This window comes from Chiloscyllium punctatum, chromosome 3 (assembly GCF_047496795.1).
Source record: "Chiloscyllium punctatum isolate Juve2018m chromosome 3, sChiPun1.3, whole genome shotgun sequence".
NCBI lineage: Eukaryota > Metazoa > Chordata > Chondrichthyes > Orectolobiformes > Hemiscylliidae > Chiloscyllium > Chiloscyllium punctatum.
The window spans coordinates 71,514,700-71,533,976 of NC_092741.1; the positions used below are offsets into that span (position 1 = coordinate 71,514,700).

The 19,277-nt window shown below is 40.0% G+C and overlaps 1 protein-coding gene across 1 annotated transcript; it reads right to left on the bottom strand.

The window, feature by feature from the left end:
• Nucleotides 1–292: 292 nt before the first annotated feature.
• On the bottom strand, nucleotides 293–7,681 carry LOC140454886 (4-galactosyl-N-acetylglucosaminide 3-alpha-L-fucosyltransferase 9-like). Its single transcript, XM_072549631.1, has 3 exons — nucleotides 7,567–7,681; nucleotides 7,387–7,462; nucleotides 293–1,977 (listed from the first exon to the last, which is right to left on the bottom strand). Exons 2-3 carry the CDS (start codon nucleotides 7,436–7,438, stop codon nucleotides 917–919), a joined length of 1,113 nt encoding a protein of 370 aa, XP_072405732.1. The 5' UTR covers nucleotides 7,439–7,462; nucleotides 7,567–7,681; the 3' UTR covers nucleotides 293–916.
• Nucleotides 7,682–19,277: the final 11,596 nt, after the last annotated feature.

Below are 19,277 nucleotides of genomic sequence, written 5' to 3' on the forward strand. Positions count from 1 at the left end.
TGTTTGACTGATAGAATTTGGAATTCACTTTCAAATTGCACGAGTAATTGAACAGCAGAGGCGGAGGAAAAAAGGAAAATAGATGATGCCGTGGTACAGCTAGGGCCCACAGGCTCACCTTTTACTTGTTGTCATGTTGTCAAAGGAGCAACAAATGCTTGAAGTGGAAGGGAGTCAGGATGAATACTGTCAGTCACAGAATTACACTACTATTAGAAGCTTTAGAGATGAGCCTTCAAGTCAGCTCATCCACTTTGTATGTAATCACAGCAATAACCTGGCAAATTCAGGATCAAGGTTACAAGTACTTAAAAAACCATTGCTACTTAATTCAAAAAGGGTCTTTATAAATTTACAGTGGATACAAAACAATTAAAGCTTTTTAAAAATTGTGTCATATAATTTTAAAAAGTGTTCTCCAGCAAAAATCTGATTGTTTAACCTTTTAAAAACACAATTTTCCTTAATTTCAAGTCAAGAATACTTGTTTTTTCTAATGCTGTACCACAAGTGACAATACAAGGGAAAGGTGATGTGAAGTTATTTTTCAAATGAAAACATTCAAATTGTAAAGCAATTTTGTTTTTCAGTAGAAGTCAATTTAAGATGAGGACTTGCTGCTTAGAAATCCACTACTGAAGGGTCAAAGCTGGGATGAATTCTTACATAACCAATTAGGATGTAAAGTAATGAATTTGCTTCAGTTAACATGTGCAAACTGGTGGTATTGGATGGGCTGAAATGGAATGGAATATCAGAAGGTGTTCCTATTGGGCAGACAGTCTACTACCTCACACTTTACTGAACTCAAAACAAATTTCTATCTTTTACATTTTTAAATCAAGAAATAAATAATTTTTTGGAAAAAGGCCATTGGATTCCATAGTTACTATGTCTTGGAGATACATTTTCAACTTTAATCCCAAAACCATTTCTCTAAGTTAGAGTAGTATCCATATTCTTGATGCTGTTTTATATTCTCACACACTTTACATGCATGTTCATCCCAGAAACGAGTCATCCGCACTGTGTAATACTTTCTCCATTTGAAGTAGTTCATGTACAAGTCCTCATTATCGTTCAACATGTGCAGGTAAGCTGCAAGTTCCTGAGCTGATTTGAAATCATCCACATGAATGAAGGAATCAGCTGGAATATAATTTTCATAGTTTTTCCTCGATGGCCCCAAGACCACAGGAACAGTGCCAGCAAGCAAGGCGTTGTAGAGCTTTTCAGTTATGTAATCCTCATGTATTGAGTTTTCAAAGGAAAGGTAGAACTTACATTTAGATATTGTAGGGATCAACTTTTCATTGCTCAGGCGAAACCAGAGGAATTGACCATAAATTGAAATTTTAATATATTTGTAAAGTTCATAGTAATACTTCACTCTGGCATGATCCGCGTTCCAGTTGCTTACAATCCAACACACAAGATTGCTTTTATTGGGTAACTTAAAATCTAATGGAACTTTGTTTTCTATTAGAGACCCATAAGGCACTTGAATATCTGAATCTTGCCGGTATGTCAAAGTTAGGTTGAAGAGTTGGTCAAGTCCACTATTTCGTTGAGTGTTGGTAGGTGACTCCAGATTCATCCAAACCCATTTCTGAAAATTTGGCCGAGGTTGTGTTGGCAAGTTGGATAAATCCTTCCTTACGTCTCCATGATGGAAAAGGACAGCATCGGATTTATTGTACATCTCTCGATCCGCTGTCAAATAACAGTCATGGATGTTAAACTCAGATTCACAGGAATTGAGCTCAAATGTCTGACCAAACGGCCAAAACCAAATGAGCACTATTGTGTCATTCTCTGTAGGCATAAAGGGGTTTGTCACAGATATGGGACCAAAAATCCAAGTGTTTGATGGGTTGACATACAGCAACCATGATGTTAAACAGCATCCCAAAATAATGATGGAAATTAAGAGGGTGTGTAAAATCCTTTTATTGGATAGTGATGTCAAAATGTGTCCTGTAAGAAAGGAAAAGTGATTGTTCAGATTCTCAAACCACAACTCCTTCACCATTGCAACAGCATCAAGGACCGCTGAGATCTCAAAACAAACCTCTATAAAATACATTCCTATGACATAGCCATCATTAGAAAAGCTGGCACATTTCGCTTAGCCTAAATACTGTTATGAAGTTGAAGACATGTTATGGTACTTTTAAGAGAGAGTGAAATTTGTTGGCAGTGAGAGTTTGCAGGCCCCTGTCATGTGACTGACTATCAGTCTCAGAGTATACTGGACAATTGAAAATATGTAACATTTGGCTGCTATGTTCACAACAGTTTGAATTTAACCAAACAGTTTAAATTATGTCCCCAGGATACTAAAACTCAATCGAATTTGAATTTTACTGTTTTGACAACATTGAACCAATGAGACGATCTGATGTTTGGGGTATAAATAAGCTGGAATTTTGAGAGCTAGCCAAAGAGACAGTGACAACCTGCCATCTAGAGAAAGATTGCCATTCAAAACACTCTCTATCAATGGCATATTTTTCATATGAAATATCTTTGCAGCAAAAGACCAAAGATGACCCAGGGAGATCTGTAGCTGAAAGAAGACTGACATCGATAGCCACTAGGTAGCTTTGAAAATAAAGCTGATCTAATTTTAATGGGGCATTTTATTGGCTTAGTATGTTTTTATAGAGTTGGAGGTAGATAATAGACCTTTAAGAGAAAGGAGGCTTAGAGTTGTAAACATTTATTGTTTAATTTTTTTTAGACTTAAAGAATAAAGTTGATATTTTTCTTTAAGTAGTGGAATTTGGGAGTTCTGTCACCCATACCTGAACAGATTACAAGGCAAGGTGGCCTTTTCTGGGTGTTTGGTTTAATCAGCAGAAAGATTCACCCCCATGTTGTAACAATGCTTTGAGAAGGTCGTGATACAACCAAGTGGCTTGATAAATAGGTTGAGTGAGCACTTAAAGGTTTAACTCATTTGTGTGGGGCTGGAGTCAAATGTACAGTCCATACAAGTTATGGACAGCAGATTTTCTTTCCTTGTTCTTCACACGTAATACTCACAGTAAATACGTACCAAGGAATGACAATCTCCAACAACTCAGAATCCGCCAATTGCCACATGACATTAAATAGTATTACTGTCACTGAAGTAATTTAATGCCACTGCTATCACTGAATGCCCCCACTATCAACATCTTGGCAGGATACCCTTGACCTTAAACCAAACTGAAGCAATTGCATAAATTCTGTGACTAAAAGAATAAGTATGAAGCTGGGAATTCTGTGGCATGTACTTCATCTTCTGACTTCTCAAAGACAAGAGTTGGGATTGTGATGGAATACTATCCACTTGCATAGCTGCTTCAGTTCCAACAACATTTATGAAGCTGAATACGTTTAAGAGCAAAGCAGACTGATTGGTAGTAGAAAGTGAGAACTGCAAATGCTGGAGGTCAGAGTGGAGAATATGGTACTGGAAAAGCACAGCAGGTCAGGAGAATCGATGTTTTGGGCATAAGGCCTTTCCTGATGATGGAAGGGCTCTTGCAGATGCATTGATTCTCCTGCTCCTTGGATGCTGTCTGATCTGCTGTGCTTTTCCAGCACCACACTCTTGTGTTTGATTGGCCCCCATTTAACATCATTCCATCCACCAGTGATGTACATTGGCAGCAGTGCATCCTGTCCACAAGTTGCTGAAGAAGATGCAATTAACCAAGGGTTATTAACACCTTTCAAACCAGCCACCTCTACCACCTAGAAGAATGAGGGCAACATGGGAACACCAAGATTACCACTTGCATATTTCCTTCCAAATCACATGCTATGTTGACTCAGAACTGTGTCAGCCTCCCATTACTGATATCATGTCAAAATTCTGGAACTCCCTCATAACCACAGGGACTGCAGTAATTCAAGACAATAGCTCACCACTACCTTATCAATAGCCCTTTGAGATGGACAATAAACACTGGTCCAGTCACTGACACTGACATCCTATGAATAAATTTTTAAATGTCGTTCTTATTTTTGCCATATACATTCCCCACTTGTCCATAAAGCTGTATCCATTTTAAAGCATTTGACTTTATTTAATATTTCACCAGACTATCAAATGCAGATAAATATTCAGACCTTGCATAATTCATCACTGTCAGGACAAAGGCTAAGAGTGGGACCAACGTAGCATTTACGCCAAAATAAAATGACATAGAATGGCTTTTCCAAGTCTAGATTATTGAGAAATATTCTGTGGTAACTAGTCACTGCAGTACTGCAGCAAAGCCATTTTATACAGAAAAGCCAGGACAACCTTGCAAGATGATTCTAGGACATAGCTCTTGAATGGACTAACTCTGAACAGCATGTGAAAGTTGAATATTCTGTCTGTCATCCTCTGTGCCTAGAAAACATGGGAAATTAGATTTGTTATCCGTCCTCATGAAGAGGAAAGGTGCTGGAACAAGTGTATCAAGACATCCTGGTGTGGTACGAATGAATGAGATAGCCAGGAACTATTTTTGGTGGCTGAATGTGGACTTCCAGATTGAGGAGAAAACAAGATCATGTGAATCCTTAGTATTAGTAAGGAAAGCATCACCTTTGTTACCATGGCAGCGGATTAACATTAATTTTGTGGGACTGGTGGAGGGACAGATACATAGGATCCGATGCATTGGAATCCTCTCCAATCATTTGTCTATTTCTCTATGCTATAAAGCTCACTAGCCTATAATTTCCTGGATTATCACCAGAGGGATTTTTGAAACAATATGTAGATTGTCCAACAATGGAAGGGTCCATATTAAACCTTGTGTTGGGAATGAACTTAGCCAGGTGATCGAAGTTTCAATCAGAGAATATTTTGTGAAGAGTGATCATATTTCCATAAGTTTTAAGATAGTTATAGATATGAATAAGATGATCCTCAGTTGAAACTGCCTAAATTGTGGGAAAATCACTTAGAAATGTATGAGACAAGAACTGAAGAAATTAGATTGGGGCAGCGTTTAAGAGTAAATCCACGTCTGACATGTGAAAGTCTTTTAAAGCTCAGTTGGTCAGTTACTAGTTCATAACTAGTATGTTCCTGTGAGGATGAAAGATAGTGATAGTGAGATTTGTGACCCTGGATAACAAGAGATATTGAATGTTTAATTAAAAAAGAAAAATGAAGCATATGTAAGGTTTAGGAAATTGAAATCAAACAAGACCCTTGAGGAATATAGAAGAAGCAGGAAATAACTTAAACAAGGAATTAGCAGGGTTAAAAGGGACCACGGAATAGATGAAATTATAGTTAGGCAGATTAGTAAGTTTGTGGCTGACATGAAAATGGATAGAGTTGTGGGACAGTGAGGAAGTTTGTCATAGGATGCAGCAGTATGTGGATAATTGGAAAGTTGGGTGGAGAAATGGTAGATGGAATGTAAACCAGACAAGTGTGATGTGATGTATTTTGGGAGTTCAATTGCAAGAGTAAAAAAATACAGTCAAAGGCAGGATCCTTAGAAGCAATAATATAGAGAGGGATCTTGGAGTTTAAGTCCATAGCTCCCTGAAAGTAGCAACTCAAATCGATAAGATTAAGAAAGCATATGGCATGTTTACCGTCATCAGTTGTGCCACTGAGTACAAAAGTTGGCAAGTCATGCTACAACTGTGTAAGGCTTTAGTAAAACAGTATTTGGAAATTGTACTCAGTTCTGGCTATTGTAGGAAGGATGTAGAGGCTTTGGAAAGGGTGCAAAATTGATTTATCAGAAAGTATCAGCTATAAGGGCAGACTGGACAAACTTAGATTGTTTACTGTCGCACATCAGATGCTGAGGGGAAAAATGATCAAAATAAATGGAATTATGAGAAGTACGAATTAGGTGGATAGTCAGAATCTTCTTCCTGATGTGGAAATATCAAATCTGAGGGAGCATAGCTTTACGGTGAAAGGGGTAGATATTTTTACCCAAGAGAGGTTTTTTATACTGATAATGTTAGGTACCTGGAACATGCTGCTGGGGGATTATTAGAAGCAGATATGATAGCAATATTTAAGATGCATTTAGACAGACACAAGAACAGCAGGGAATAGAGGGTAATAGACCATGTGCAGGCAGATAGGATTAGTTTACAATGGCATCATGGTCTGACTGGTAAGGATATTTACAGTTAACTAACAAGTGTTTGTTTATATTTAAACCAGAATTCACTAAACCATTCCTAATGGTAAACACTATGTTCTGAACTTTGGAGGCATCGGCGGTTTGAATATAATTATTACATTGCTTTTTGTGAACAATGGAAGGTACATAGTTTGGATGTAATTGACCAATTGTCAGAAATTATGGTCCATATGCCAGGTATCACACCGACACTGAAATACAATTTACAAATAAATTGATGGTCCATTGAGATTTAGGATTCCTTAAATTCTGTCCTCGCGAATGCAAGACAAATATCTTCAACAGTGTTTCTCTTTTTTCACCAATGTTAGGTTTATGCAACAAAGCAACTGTTAGCTCTTTAGTTTCAGTCCTTCAGGGAGTGACAATTTCTAGTAACATTTACAGTCATGGGCTATCACAAACATGCACTACTTAAGTCAACTACTTTTGATTAATTCAGTGAACTACCTCATTAAACTTGCTGACAAACAGTGAGTACTGTTTGAAACTTAATGAACTGAAACACTTTAAGTTGTGGTTAGTTCCACCCCGTCTGTCTCTCACAGATGCCTACAGCTACATTCTTTTCGTCTTTTGTTTTGGACGATATGGTATAAATTATGGATATGGAATGTGATCTTCTGTTTATGTGACTATGTATCAACATAAATGTAGACCTTAGGGGAACATGTAAATGTGGAACCCTAGTAAACTTGAAAATAGACTTACATACTATTTCATTAGAATTAGCATAATAGGGGAAATTGCCATCAATATCATCTCTAATCGCTCTCCAATCCTGGCAATTACAGCTTTCCTAAAGTTTGCTGCTATTCGCCCAAGATCAGCCAACTTACTAAAACTACGCTAGTTGTCCTCTCAGGATGAGAACACAGAGAATGCTGGAGAAACTCAGCAGCATCTGTGGGAGAGAAATAGTTAGCATGACTTTTCTTAAGAAGAATTCTTCTTGAAGACAGCTGATCACCTCTTTAGAAAGCTGCCTTTTGTGAGTCAGTAAGTCCTGACTGCCTCCCACTAACCTTTGACTATTCACTATCATTTTCAAAGGGAAATCGAGCCATAAATTCAAAAAATGTTGTTCGGTAAATTTTACAGCCGAGTTATTAACCATGTATGTATTCAAGCTGTTATAAACATAAATGTAAATGCTCAATGATAAACTGATAATTAAATTGCTTACATTCTAGCTGATTTTTCACAGTAGTCACCTTACCTGTAATTTTTGTGCATTTTCCTCCTGGAGCCATTCTATTTTTCCTTGACATACCTCAATAGCTTCGGATGCTTTTCTGTATGCAAAACATATTAACATGAATTATCTTTTATCTTTTGAGAAAAGTATCAAATTTTGGTTTGATCTTGGCCATGGTATCTTCAGTCTTTCCATAAATACCTCTTTTGTTCAATCCTTCATGTTGTATGTTGTTTCCACAGCCTACAGTATGTCAATATTTAAGATATAAACCAATTGTCTTTTGTCAGTTCAGAGCACCATCTCTTTAGAGTTGAATCACAAGTTTTGTTTGATGCAGTTTGTATTCATAGCAGCTTGGGTTGTACGTAGCTCCACCTTCTCTCCAGATTCCTGAGGCGTATATTTTAAAGCTTTGATCACAGGATGCATCATACATCATTGGCTAGATCTAGGATTATTACTTGTTGAGACAAAGGTGCGAGAAATACTCACAGATTGCAATCACTATGAAGGTACTGTCAGGTGGAACTGTGTGACCTAATAGCAGCAAAAAATTAAATAAGCAATTTTGCAAACCAAATTTAGCAAATTTCTGTTTGATCCCCTCATGCTGTTGATGCTAGTTCAGGAGACAACACTGATCCTGGTCAATGTGATTTGAAGTGACCTCTGTCTCTTGCAGAAATAGATCCAATTTCTTAATTGAAGGAATTGATTGTTTGTGACACAATCTTATCCCAGATTCTCTTGGAATAGAAGAACCTTTGCACATATAATGTGGTTCTAAATTCACATAACTTGTAAGAGTGACTCATTACCAATGGTTTGCACAACCACAGTGTGGTCCCTTCAGAAACTTTGTAAACAGACAGTAAGGATAAACAGGGTATTTTCAAGTGGGAAGGCTGTGAATCATGGAATGATGTGAAGAATGCTGGGCTGTCCTCTACTGTTTATGATCTGTACTAATAACTTAGACAGAGACAGACAGGTCTTGTGTTCTCAGCAGTAATTTCTGAGCCAGAAGGCCTGGGTGCTAGAGGTGTGTAATTATATCTCTGAGATATTTGATTGTGGGAATAAAGCAAATAGATGGAGATCAATGTACCAGGCTTTCTGACGAGTGACAATCACAACCCTATTGCTGTATGCATCTTTTTACATGAAGACAGAGATTAGCATTTCTGACAGGAGATTTTCTGATTGGGGTTATGTTTGTTAATGATACCAGTCTTGGTAGGAATGTATGCTCTGAAGAGGATGCAAAGAGATATAGACAGATGAAATGAATCAGCAACAAAGTGGCAGGTGATGTAGTTTGTCATGAGGTATTTCACTTTGTTAGTGGAAATAAAAAAGAACAGTTTTTTAAAAAAAGGTATGAAACCTGTAAATGCACTCTTCAGACAGACTTGGGGGTATTCATAAAAGGGGATAAGAGGTGACCATGCACGTTCAGCAAGTAGTTAGGATGACAAATGACACATTGACATTTATTCCAGGGATTTTGGAGTACAGGAAGAAATAAAGTTCAATAGAATAATGTGTGATGGAGCAAAATAAACCCCCTCCAAATACATTAACAAAATAGCCTGGACTCTAACGTGTTCCGATTTTAAATGCAATTTGATTGGTCCAACTACTGGAATTGTATCAAAACATATTTTATTCACACACTGTGGCTAAAATACAACAAAAGAAAGAAGAAATTGGAATAAGTTGACTATATTGGAAAACTTCACAGAACAATAGATTATTTAACTAGTAACCAAATATAGTATCATCCCATAAATACAGACTTGGCAAAGGAAAACCCTGTAAAACAGATTGTCCTACCTGCAATTCTAGCAGCAGAAAGACAACCCCAGCTTTTAGCTGTAACAAGGAGAGGAAACCCCAGCTTCCACATCCATCTTCAAGACCCCCACAACTGTTACTGAAAAACTAAAATGAAATGTCATGGCTCTGTGAGAGTTTGACCCCACCATTCAGGCTGATTCTATTACAGATTCAGAGAGATTAATATGGTCCAACTTGTCCATGACTAACAGATATCCTGAATTGATCTCGTTCCACTTGCCAGCATTTGGCTCATATCCCTCTAAACCCTTCCTACTCATGTAACCATTCAGATGCATTTTAAATGCTGTAATTGTACCAGCCTCCACCACTTCCTCTGGCAGCTCATGCCAGACATGCAGCACCCTCTACATGAAAACGTTACTCCTTCAGTCCCTTTTAAATCTTTCTCCTCTCACCTTCAGCCTATACCCTCTAGTTTTGAACTCCCCTACACTGGGAAACAGACCTTGATTACTTACCCAATCCATTGCCCCTCATGATCTTATAAGCCTTTATGAGATCACCTCTCAATCTCGAACACTCCAGGGAAAATAGCCTTAGCCTTCCAGCCTCTCCCTATAGCTCAAACCTTCTAACCCTGGCAACATCCTTGTAAATCTTTTCTGCACCCTTTCAAATTCAATAATACTTTTCCTATGGCAGGGAGACCAGAACTGAACTTTTAAAACATACCAATTATTTTTTTAAAAACCCAAAGTCTTCACAAATTGGTAACTCTTTTGCTTTGAGTAGACTGCTCATCACCTCTCTCAACTTTTCTTCACAAAAAAACCAGGACAAAATATGCCTCTTAAGATATTGTTACACCTCCCCCGATTTAAAGAAATGACCCAGCAATATGCAAAGATGGCTTCATTTTTAATAACCTTTAGTCTTAGGCTATTTGTACACTACATTATATTGACTCTAAGCGTGCAAATATGCAGTAATACACTCTATTTCAGTCCTTTTATTTCTGCCTTCATTTTCCTTCATCAAAGTCATGACAATGCATCGGCAATTACATTGTCTTATCCTGCCATGTATATACTTTTCAAATTGAATGCCTGCAATAATATGCTCCATCTAAACAGTCCTTATTAAATAACTTACGTCACTCAATTTCCTTTTGATTTGATAAAGCTCATTAAACATTACCTTTAAAGAGTCACCTATCACTGGAGGTAACACTAACACTTTGTCTCTACTAGCAAAATTGCAAAGTTTTGATTTCTTGATTAGGTGCATCCCTAATTGCATATTCATGTGACACACTCTGTGAGATTTCTTTCTATCTGGCATCCTTATTAAATAACTTACGTCACTCAATTTCCTTTTGATTTGATAAAGCTCATTAAACATTACCTTTAAGGAGTCACCTATCACTGGAGGTAACACTAACACTTTGTCTCCACTAGCAAAGCCATTCAAGGGTGGCTATTGATCCAAGTGATGTGGGTGTCGGTGCTGTACACAAGACAAGAAGATAGAAAGACCTATTGGGTAATTTTCCGGAAAATTGAATAACTATCCACAGAAATATTCCATGATTGAGAAGGAGACCTTGAGCTTGATGTTGGCGTTGAAACATTTCAACATTTATATTGTCAGTAATGTGTCTGACACAATGGTATATAGTGATGATAACCCATTAAAGTATTTGGAAAGATTTAAGGATAAACATTTAAGACAAATGCTTTCCTTTGTCAACTTTCTGTTGTAATTCAGTTAATTTGTCTGAACTAAAAATATTGATGTTGTCCTCCACCTGGTCTTGTTTTTGTCGCAATCATTTTATCAAACATGGTATCTGATTGTTCAACTTTCAGCTTCCTTATCTTTATTCTGTGATTTCTCCTCCTACTTCAATCCATGGCTTTCTGATGTTGTTATCACACAGTCAGGAAAAATCCCAGAATATACATCCTGTATAACCTGTTGCCTGATTTTCCACTGGCTTTTCAACCACAGTAGGCATCATTCTCACCAGCGATCCAGCCATATCATTACCAATAATAAACTGCATGTTTGGAACTGAGAATTTCTCTATTACTCCTACCACTAATTCACACTGTTCACTGGACTCTCTGGCCTCACTTTAAATTCCACACATCACCACCTTTTCTCGCAATACAACTTCTGAATTACATATCTCCTTATCCCTCACCATCAAAGACTGACTTGCTCCTATAATCTTAAAATATTAATTTCTTTATGTGCTCTTCGTGGCATACATGAGTAAACCTTACCCAAGCAAATAAATTATTTAAAGAGATCGGAGATTTTCTCCTCAACCAACCTCTGACTAGATTGTAGATTCTTCTTCATCTTTCCAGCTTCGTTGTGCTTTCCTTTACTACGTCAACAAAACTCACTGGCTAAGCCTTTTTCCCCAAATCTGTCTTCCCAGTGCCTTTTCTAACCCACCTTCACTGTGACTTCATGTGACCTACTTTATTACAGTGAAAACACCTGAGCTTTTTTACTTCTCTTTCCCCTTCATGGGTTTCCTTTTTCACGCTGTGATAAACTATCTTTGCTATCTTTAATGAGATCTCCTTTTCCCTTACTACATGAACATTTCTCTTTTTCCCAGTTTCTATCCTTCACAGACTGAAATTGATGTCAGAAGCCAAACTTTGATTTATGAACCAAACTCACCAGCCATTTCTGCTGCTCATCTTCACATCTTAACTCTCTGCTCTTCCACATGAGTTGTCACTACTTCAGCAAGTGAATTTTTGAAACCCTCCAAATTAATTGTCTAAAAGTGTCATATGTTTGATCTATTTTGAATGTACTTAACCATCTATCAAAATTACATTGTTTGATCCTTTCAAACTCAATGTATGTTTGACCAGATTCCCTTTTAAGATTCCTAAAATGTTGTCTGTAGGCTTCTGGCACTAGCACATATCACTTAAAATGGCTTTGTTCACCTCCTCATATTCCACTGATATCTCCTCTGATAGTGATGCAAATATCTCACTAGCTCTACCTCACAACTTTGTTTGAACCTACAGTATCCACGTGGTCACTGGGCATTTCAGTTGTTTGGCCACTTCCTCAAATGAAATGAACAAAGCTTCTACATCCTTCTCATTGAACTTAGGCAATGTTACCTATTTAAACAGATTCCCACCAGGCCTTTGGCTACAATGGGATTGCTCTCTATCACTGTCCTCATCACTACCACTTTTCGCCTCTACCTCTGCCATTTAAATCAACTTTGCTCTGGGATATTAGCATACTCCACACTATCCTCTATATCCTTCCCCTGGGTGAATATTTCTCCAAAGTGCTCATTTAGAATCTCATCCACATTCTCTGCCTCTAAGTGCAAGTTCCCTCCTTTATTCTTGTGTGGTTCTATCTTCTCCCTAACATTCCCTAATCAATGTTGGCTGCCCCCGGCAGCCATTCCCAGGAGTGAAACATTGCAGAGTGTGCAGGATCACAGATCCAAGTTTCTTCCTGCAGTGCGATGGTGACGATCCACACTACAACTTTTGATTCAGGCTGCAATGATCTGATGGGAGAGCTTCCTGCTTCAATCCTGAAGGAAAAGGAGTTCCCTTCTCATCTGGATCAAAATATTTCACAAAGCGTCACTGAAACTTGGGGCTACTTCCTCAGGGGTGTGGAAGCGGCCATTACAGATTCCAGTGATGCTGCCGGCTTGCAGTGAGTGGTGGGGGCGGGGGGAAGGGGGTTACCTGGGTGGCCTTTAAATATGGCACACTGACCTTTTCCAGGCATGAGAACTTCCTGCATTTAAATGAGCTGAAAACTGTGTGAGCATGTGAGAGATTTATCATGCTCACTGCAGGATCCATATTCCATAATGGAAGATTTTGCCTGTTACTTCTGTGACATCAGTTCATAAGAAGGACATGGTCATGATCCAAGGTGACTGACAAGAGAACCAAAGGTGACAGGAGGAAATAGTTTCTTTTGTGACAAGTTGTGTAGATTAGGAATGTGTTGCTAAGTTGGATGATGGAAACAGAACAGTGACTTTCAAGCAGGTATGAGACAAACACTTGATGGCACAAGGGGAAATAGTGGAGAGCATGGACTCACTGAATGGCTCGTCTAGCGACAACATTGAAATTGGAGTGTTGGAGAATCATTCAATGATTTAAAGCTAGCTATACTAGTTGTCAGAATTATTTACAAAAATAACGAAGGGGGGTCAACTAGAGGCATGGGACAGAAAGGTCAGTCCAACACTCATACTCAGAATGATAATTTGGATCTAAAAGTTAAATTATGAGGTGAAATTACACAAAATAGGATTATTCTTTCTGGAATTTAGCATATTAACAAGCAGTTTGGTTGAAGTTTTTAAGAAATTAAGGAATGAGACAGGGTAAACAAAGAGAAAATGTTTCTACCGGTTGAGGTGACAAAGACTAGGTGGAACCATTTAAAATTTGATCTTTACGAGTTAAGTTAGGAAATGTTATTCTGCAAACTGAAAATACTCAGCAAGTTCAGTTATACTATTTTTTTAATCCAAGGTATTAATGTACGCAGGGCAAATAGGCCCTAGATCAGTGATGATCTTCATTGAATGGCAGAAAAAGGTTCCTATTCCTGTTTCTAAAGTCCTCTGAACTAACACAATCAATATTGTAAACTCAATTACAATATATTTGAAAAGGAACTGAGAAACAAAATGAAATAAAGGACAAGAATGCTTCTAAATTTGAACTATCGGTAATTTAAAGTTGCTGATGCTTACCATAAGATTTCCAAAATAAGCAAATAATAGTGCTTTTCCAGGACTTTAAGAGCTGTTTTGCCAAAGGCAGCAATAGTTTCAAAAATACAAAGGGAACTGAACTGAATAGTAACAGCATTTTCTATCATTTCAGATCTCCAGCAGCTGAAGTGTTTTGCTTTTGTGAACTTACGACACTTACTCAGATACAAAGATATGATTCCAAAAACTAAAGGGGACTCTATGGATGTGTCCTAACAATACCCAGATCTGGATGAAAAATCAGGCGCTAAATATGGAATAGCTCAAACCTTACCATCTTCAGGGGAAACCCAAACCATTGAATCAGGAAAGGAGACCTATGTCATAATTTTTGATTCATGATTTATATGAGACCTTGTGACTTGATTTTTGTGGAACGTATGAGATTATACCTTTTCCTTTGCAGCCTAATGCAGAGCTTACAAATGTAACTTGCTACATTTCAAATGCAGACAAAAACATGTTTACTTTTGCACCCAAGGGTGAGAGATGTTATGAAAAATCGGTCTGAGGAACGAAGGCCTGTTAATAAATTTGAAAGCACAGCAGTTTTAAAAGGATACATTGTAAATAACTACATGGAAAAAGATCAATCACCATAACGACGAGAGCATGTCCAGGCCGGGTACATTTTGTTCATTTTGAACACCTGCAGACCTTGCATGTATTGGACGCTGAGAAGTGAAGTGTCTATTAATTTGATTGATCACCACCCAGAAATGTGCCTTAGGTCAGGTAAGATCATTAAAAGTCAGGTAGCATAGGGACAAGAATGACACAGCTCCAGTGTACCTGCTCCAAACTCGCCTTCCATGCACTGACGCCGCCACCTCACCTGGTATTGTTTTAGAGGTAAAAACAATGACTGCAGATGCTGGAAACCAGATTCTGGATTAGTGGTGCTGGAAGAGCACAGCAGTTCAGGCAGCATCCAAGTAGCTTCGAAATCGACGTTTCGGGCAAAAGCCCTTCATCAGGAATAAAGGCAGTGAGCCTGAAGCGTGGAGAGATAAGCTAGAGGAGGGTGGGGGTGGGGAGAAAGTAGCATAGAGTACAATGGGTGAGTGGGGGAGGGGATGAAGGTGATAGGTCAGGGAGGAGAGGGTGGAGTGGATAGGTGGAAAAGGAGATAGGCAGGTAGGACAAGTCTGGACAAGTCATGGGGACAGTTACTGAGCTGGAAGTTTAGAACTAGGGTGAGGTGGGGGAAGGGGAAATGAGGAAACTGTTGAAGTCCACATTGATGCCCTGGGGTTGAAGCGTTCCGAGGCGGAAGATGAGGCGTTCTTCCTCCAGGCATCTGGTGGTAGGGGAGTGGTGGTGAAGGAGGCCCAGGACCTCCATGTCCTCGGCAGAGTGGGAGGGGGAGTTGAAATGTTGGGCCACGGGGCGGTGTGGTTGATTGGTGCGGATGTCCCGGAGATGTTCCCTCAAGCGCTCTGCTAGGAGGCGCCCAGTCTCCCCAATGTTAGGCTGATTGACAATGAGGCCCAATGAGGCCCAGGAGTGTCATTTTGCCCTCTTTAGGCTATTTTCCTGGAAGTAGGATGCAGGGGGCAGGGGGGAAGTAGGCAGCAAAGCAGAGGCACTGCTCCACAAGAGGAGGGGAGCAGCTCAAAGAATATTTTCAGTGCCTGGCTGGAATTTTCTGTCTGACCTCAAGAAACCCTGGGCTCCAGTTGACCAATTGGGAGGTGAGGCAGCTCTCCATCTACTTGGCTTCAGCCTCCCCCCCCTCCCCCACCATAGCAACCATGGCTGCAGGGGGCACCCTTTTATTTGGTTCTGAGGAAGGATCATCGGACCCGAAACGTTAACTCTGATTTCTCTTCACAGATGCTGCCAGACCTGTTGCGCTTTTCCAGCAGTCTCTGTATTTGTCTCTGACTTACATCATTCACCGTTCTTTCAGTTTTTTTTATCAGAATGTACTTTTAGCTATAGGGTTATTGTAAGGGGCAAGATGTTCATTGGAATGAGATTTTATTTGGAATGGGATCGCTGCCCAGGAATCAGCATGACTGACAGAATTAGCTCTCTGTCGAGTGGGGAACATTGAGAGAGCACAGTCCGGAACAGACTGTGCTGATGAGAGATTGCAATGGGCTGGTGGTGATAGAGGGCAAGGTGGGAGGATTTGACAACAGACTGTCTTCTAGGACCAGGTGAGATTGTGCACGCTTTGGAGACAGAATGTGGGATCATTGGGCCTCGGTGATTGAGAAGTTGGAGATCTCTGTTGATTGGGACTGTTTAATGATTGAGGAGGGCCTGATGGAGCACCTGGCTTTGTGAAAGGCAGGTCATGCCTCACAAGCCTTATTCAGTTCTTTGAGAATATGACGAGTCAAGTTGATGAAGGTCGAGTGGTGGATGTGGTGTATATGGACTTCAGTTATGCATTTGATAAGGTTCCCCACGGTAGGCTCATTCAGAAAGTTAGGAGCTATGGGATACATGGACATTTGACTGTCTGGATGTAGAATTGGCTGGCTGATAGAAGACAGCCAGTGGTAGTGGATTGAAAGTATTCTGCCTGTAGGTCAGTGACCGGTGATCTGTTCTTGGGCCTCTGTGCTTTGTGGTTTTTATAAATGACTTGGATGAAGACATGGAAGGGTGGGTTAGTAAGTTTGCTGATGACACAAATGTCGGTGTTGTTGTAGATAGTTTCGAGGGCTGTTGCAGGCTACAACATGACATTGACAGGATGCAGAGGTGGGCTGAGAAGTGACAGATGGAGTTCAACCTGGATGAATGTGAAGTGATTCATTTTGGGAGATTGAATTTGAATGCTGAGTACAGGGTTAAAGACAGGATTCTTAGCAATGTGGCAGAATGGTGGGATTGTGGGGTCCATGTACACAGATCCCTCAAAGTTGCCGCCCAAGTTGATAAGGTTGTTAAGAAGGTGTATGGTGTTTTGGCTTTCATTAACAAGGGGATTGAGCTTAAGAGCCGCGCACTTTGCTGCAGCTCTATAAAGCCCTGGTTCGACTACACTTTGAATTTTATATCCAATTCTGGTCGCTTCAATGTAGGATGTAGATGTTTTAGAGAGGGTGCAGAGAAGATTTACCAGGATGCTGCCTGTATTGGAGGCTGTGTCTTATGAAGAGAGGTTGAGTGAGCTAGTGCTTTTCACACTGGAGCGAAGAAGGAACAGAGGTGACTTAATACAAGGTAATGACAGGTATGGATAGAGTAGACAGCCAGAGACTACTCCTCAGGGCAGAAATGGCTGTCATGAGGGGTCATAATTTTATGGTGTTTGGCGGAAGTTATAGGGGAGATGTCAGGAATAGTTTCTTTACGCAGAGAGTGGTGGGTGCATGGATTGCACTGTCAGCAGTGGTAGTAGAGCCAGAGATATTTGGGACATTTAAGCGACTGCTGGATAAGCCCATGGACAGCAGTAAATTGAGGGGTGCGTAGGTTAGGTTGATCTTAGATTAAGACAAATACTCAGCACAATAAGGATCTGTCCTGTGCTGTACTGTTATATGTTCTATGTTTAGAGGGGGATTTGAGGATTGTTTCACCCAGAGGGTCATGGAGATTTGGAACATGTGAAAATAAAATATTTGAACACATTTCAAATCATTGATTGCTCCGGTGCATGAAACTGCTACTTTGGTTTTCCTGATTTATGAACTTTGAACATTCGTACAAAGGATCAGGAGTAGGCCATTCAGCCCCTCATCCTGTTCCATCATTCATTGGTTGATCAGTGGCCTATCTGCAGAGTCCTGTCTTTGTTCCCATCACCTTCATACCTTTGCTTCACAAAAATCTGTCTCTCTCAGTTTGAAAACTAACAACTGATCCAGCATCCACTGCTGTTTGTGGAAGAGACTCCCAAACATCTCCCGCCCTTTATGTGTAGAAGTGTTTCCTAACAACTCTCCTGAACAATCTGGTACTAATTCTCATTCAGTGCCCTCCCTAGTTATAGAATCCCCGACCAGTGGAAATAGTTTCTCTTTGTGCACCCTGTCTTTTCCCATTAACATCTTTGATCCGATCACCCCTTAACTTGATTAATTCTGGGAAAGCAGGCCGCATTTTTCTAATCTCTCTTCGTAACTTAACCCTTGAAGTCCATGGGTATCATTGCCCGCATTGAACTCCCGCCAAGACCAATCTATCCTAAGGTGTAGTGCTCAGATCTGCTCCAAGTGGGGTCTAATGATTTTGTATAATGGCAGCAGAACTTCTGCATCCTTGCACTCCAGTCCTGTACATATAAAGACCAGCATTCCATTAGCCATCTTCAGTCAGTGAATGGTAGAAATAAAATGAAACACAGAAATTGTTGGAGAAACTCAGCAGGAACAGATACTATTTGCCACCTGCTATTGCAGACAACTTTCTGTCTTTTCTTTTGACCCTTTAGTTTTGAGCTGTGCTGGAGCTGGGTACTGTGCAGTCAAGAGCTCAGAGTCGCACAATGGTAAACATTTATTTGTTTACAAACCTTGAGGTGGCACAGTGGCTCAGTGGTGGGGGTGGCTGGTGGTTCATGGTTAGCACTGCTGCTTTACAGTGCCATGGACTGGGTTCGTTCCAACATCGGGTGACTGTCTGTGCAGACTTTGTACATTCTGCCTCTGTCTGCATGGGTTTCCTCCGGGTGCTTCAGTTTCCTCCCAAGATGTGCAATTTGGGTGAATCGGCCATGCTAAATTACCCATGGTATTCAGGAATGTGTGGATGCATTAGTCAGGGGTAAATGTAGAGTAATAGGGTAGGGGAATGGGTCTGGGTAGGTTTCGCTTTGATGGGAGGTGTGGACTTGGGCCAAAAGACCTGTCTCCACACTGTAGGGAATCTACGATTATCAAGGGAGGATTTCAGGGGGTTCAGTTGTGGAAAGTATGTGGTGATATTTCTTGGGATGGGTGCTCCCTTCAACAAGGGGATTACAATATGGAGAGGGAAGTGCCTCAGCCTTGAGTCAGGTGAGCAGGCCCTATTACCTCAAGCCTACAAGCATTGCTGGAAAAGCTGTTCCTTTCCCATTCCCATTCAAACTAGGAGTGAGTACGTTCAAAATTTGAGGGTAAAAATATTTTAAAACCCATTTGCCCATTTTTGGAGGTTGACCTCACTGCTTGTGCTGAATTGTATTAGATTCCACCTCTTCACATTCCCCCAGCACCACCCCACCCCCATGAAGAAATATGAGCTGTCCCATAACAATTTAATTGTCATCTGGCTGATAATAGGCTAATCAGACCCCTCAGAAACAGAAGTTTGTGCCTTAGAGCTGCTGGGCAATTGGAGACCAGCGTCAGTC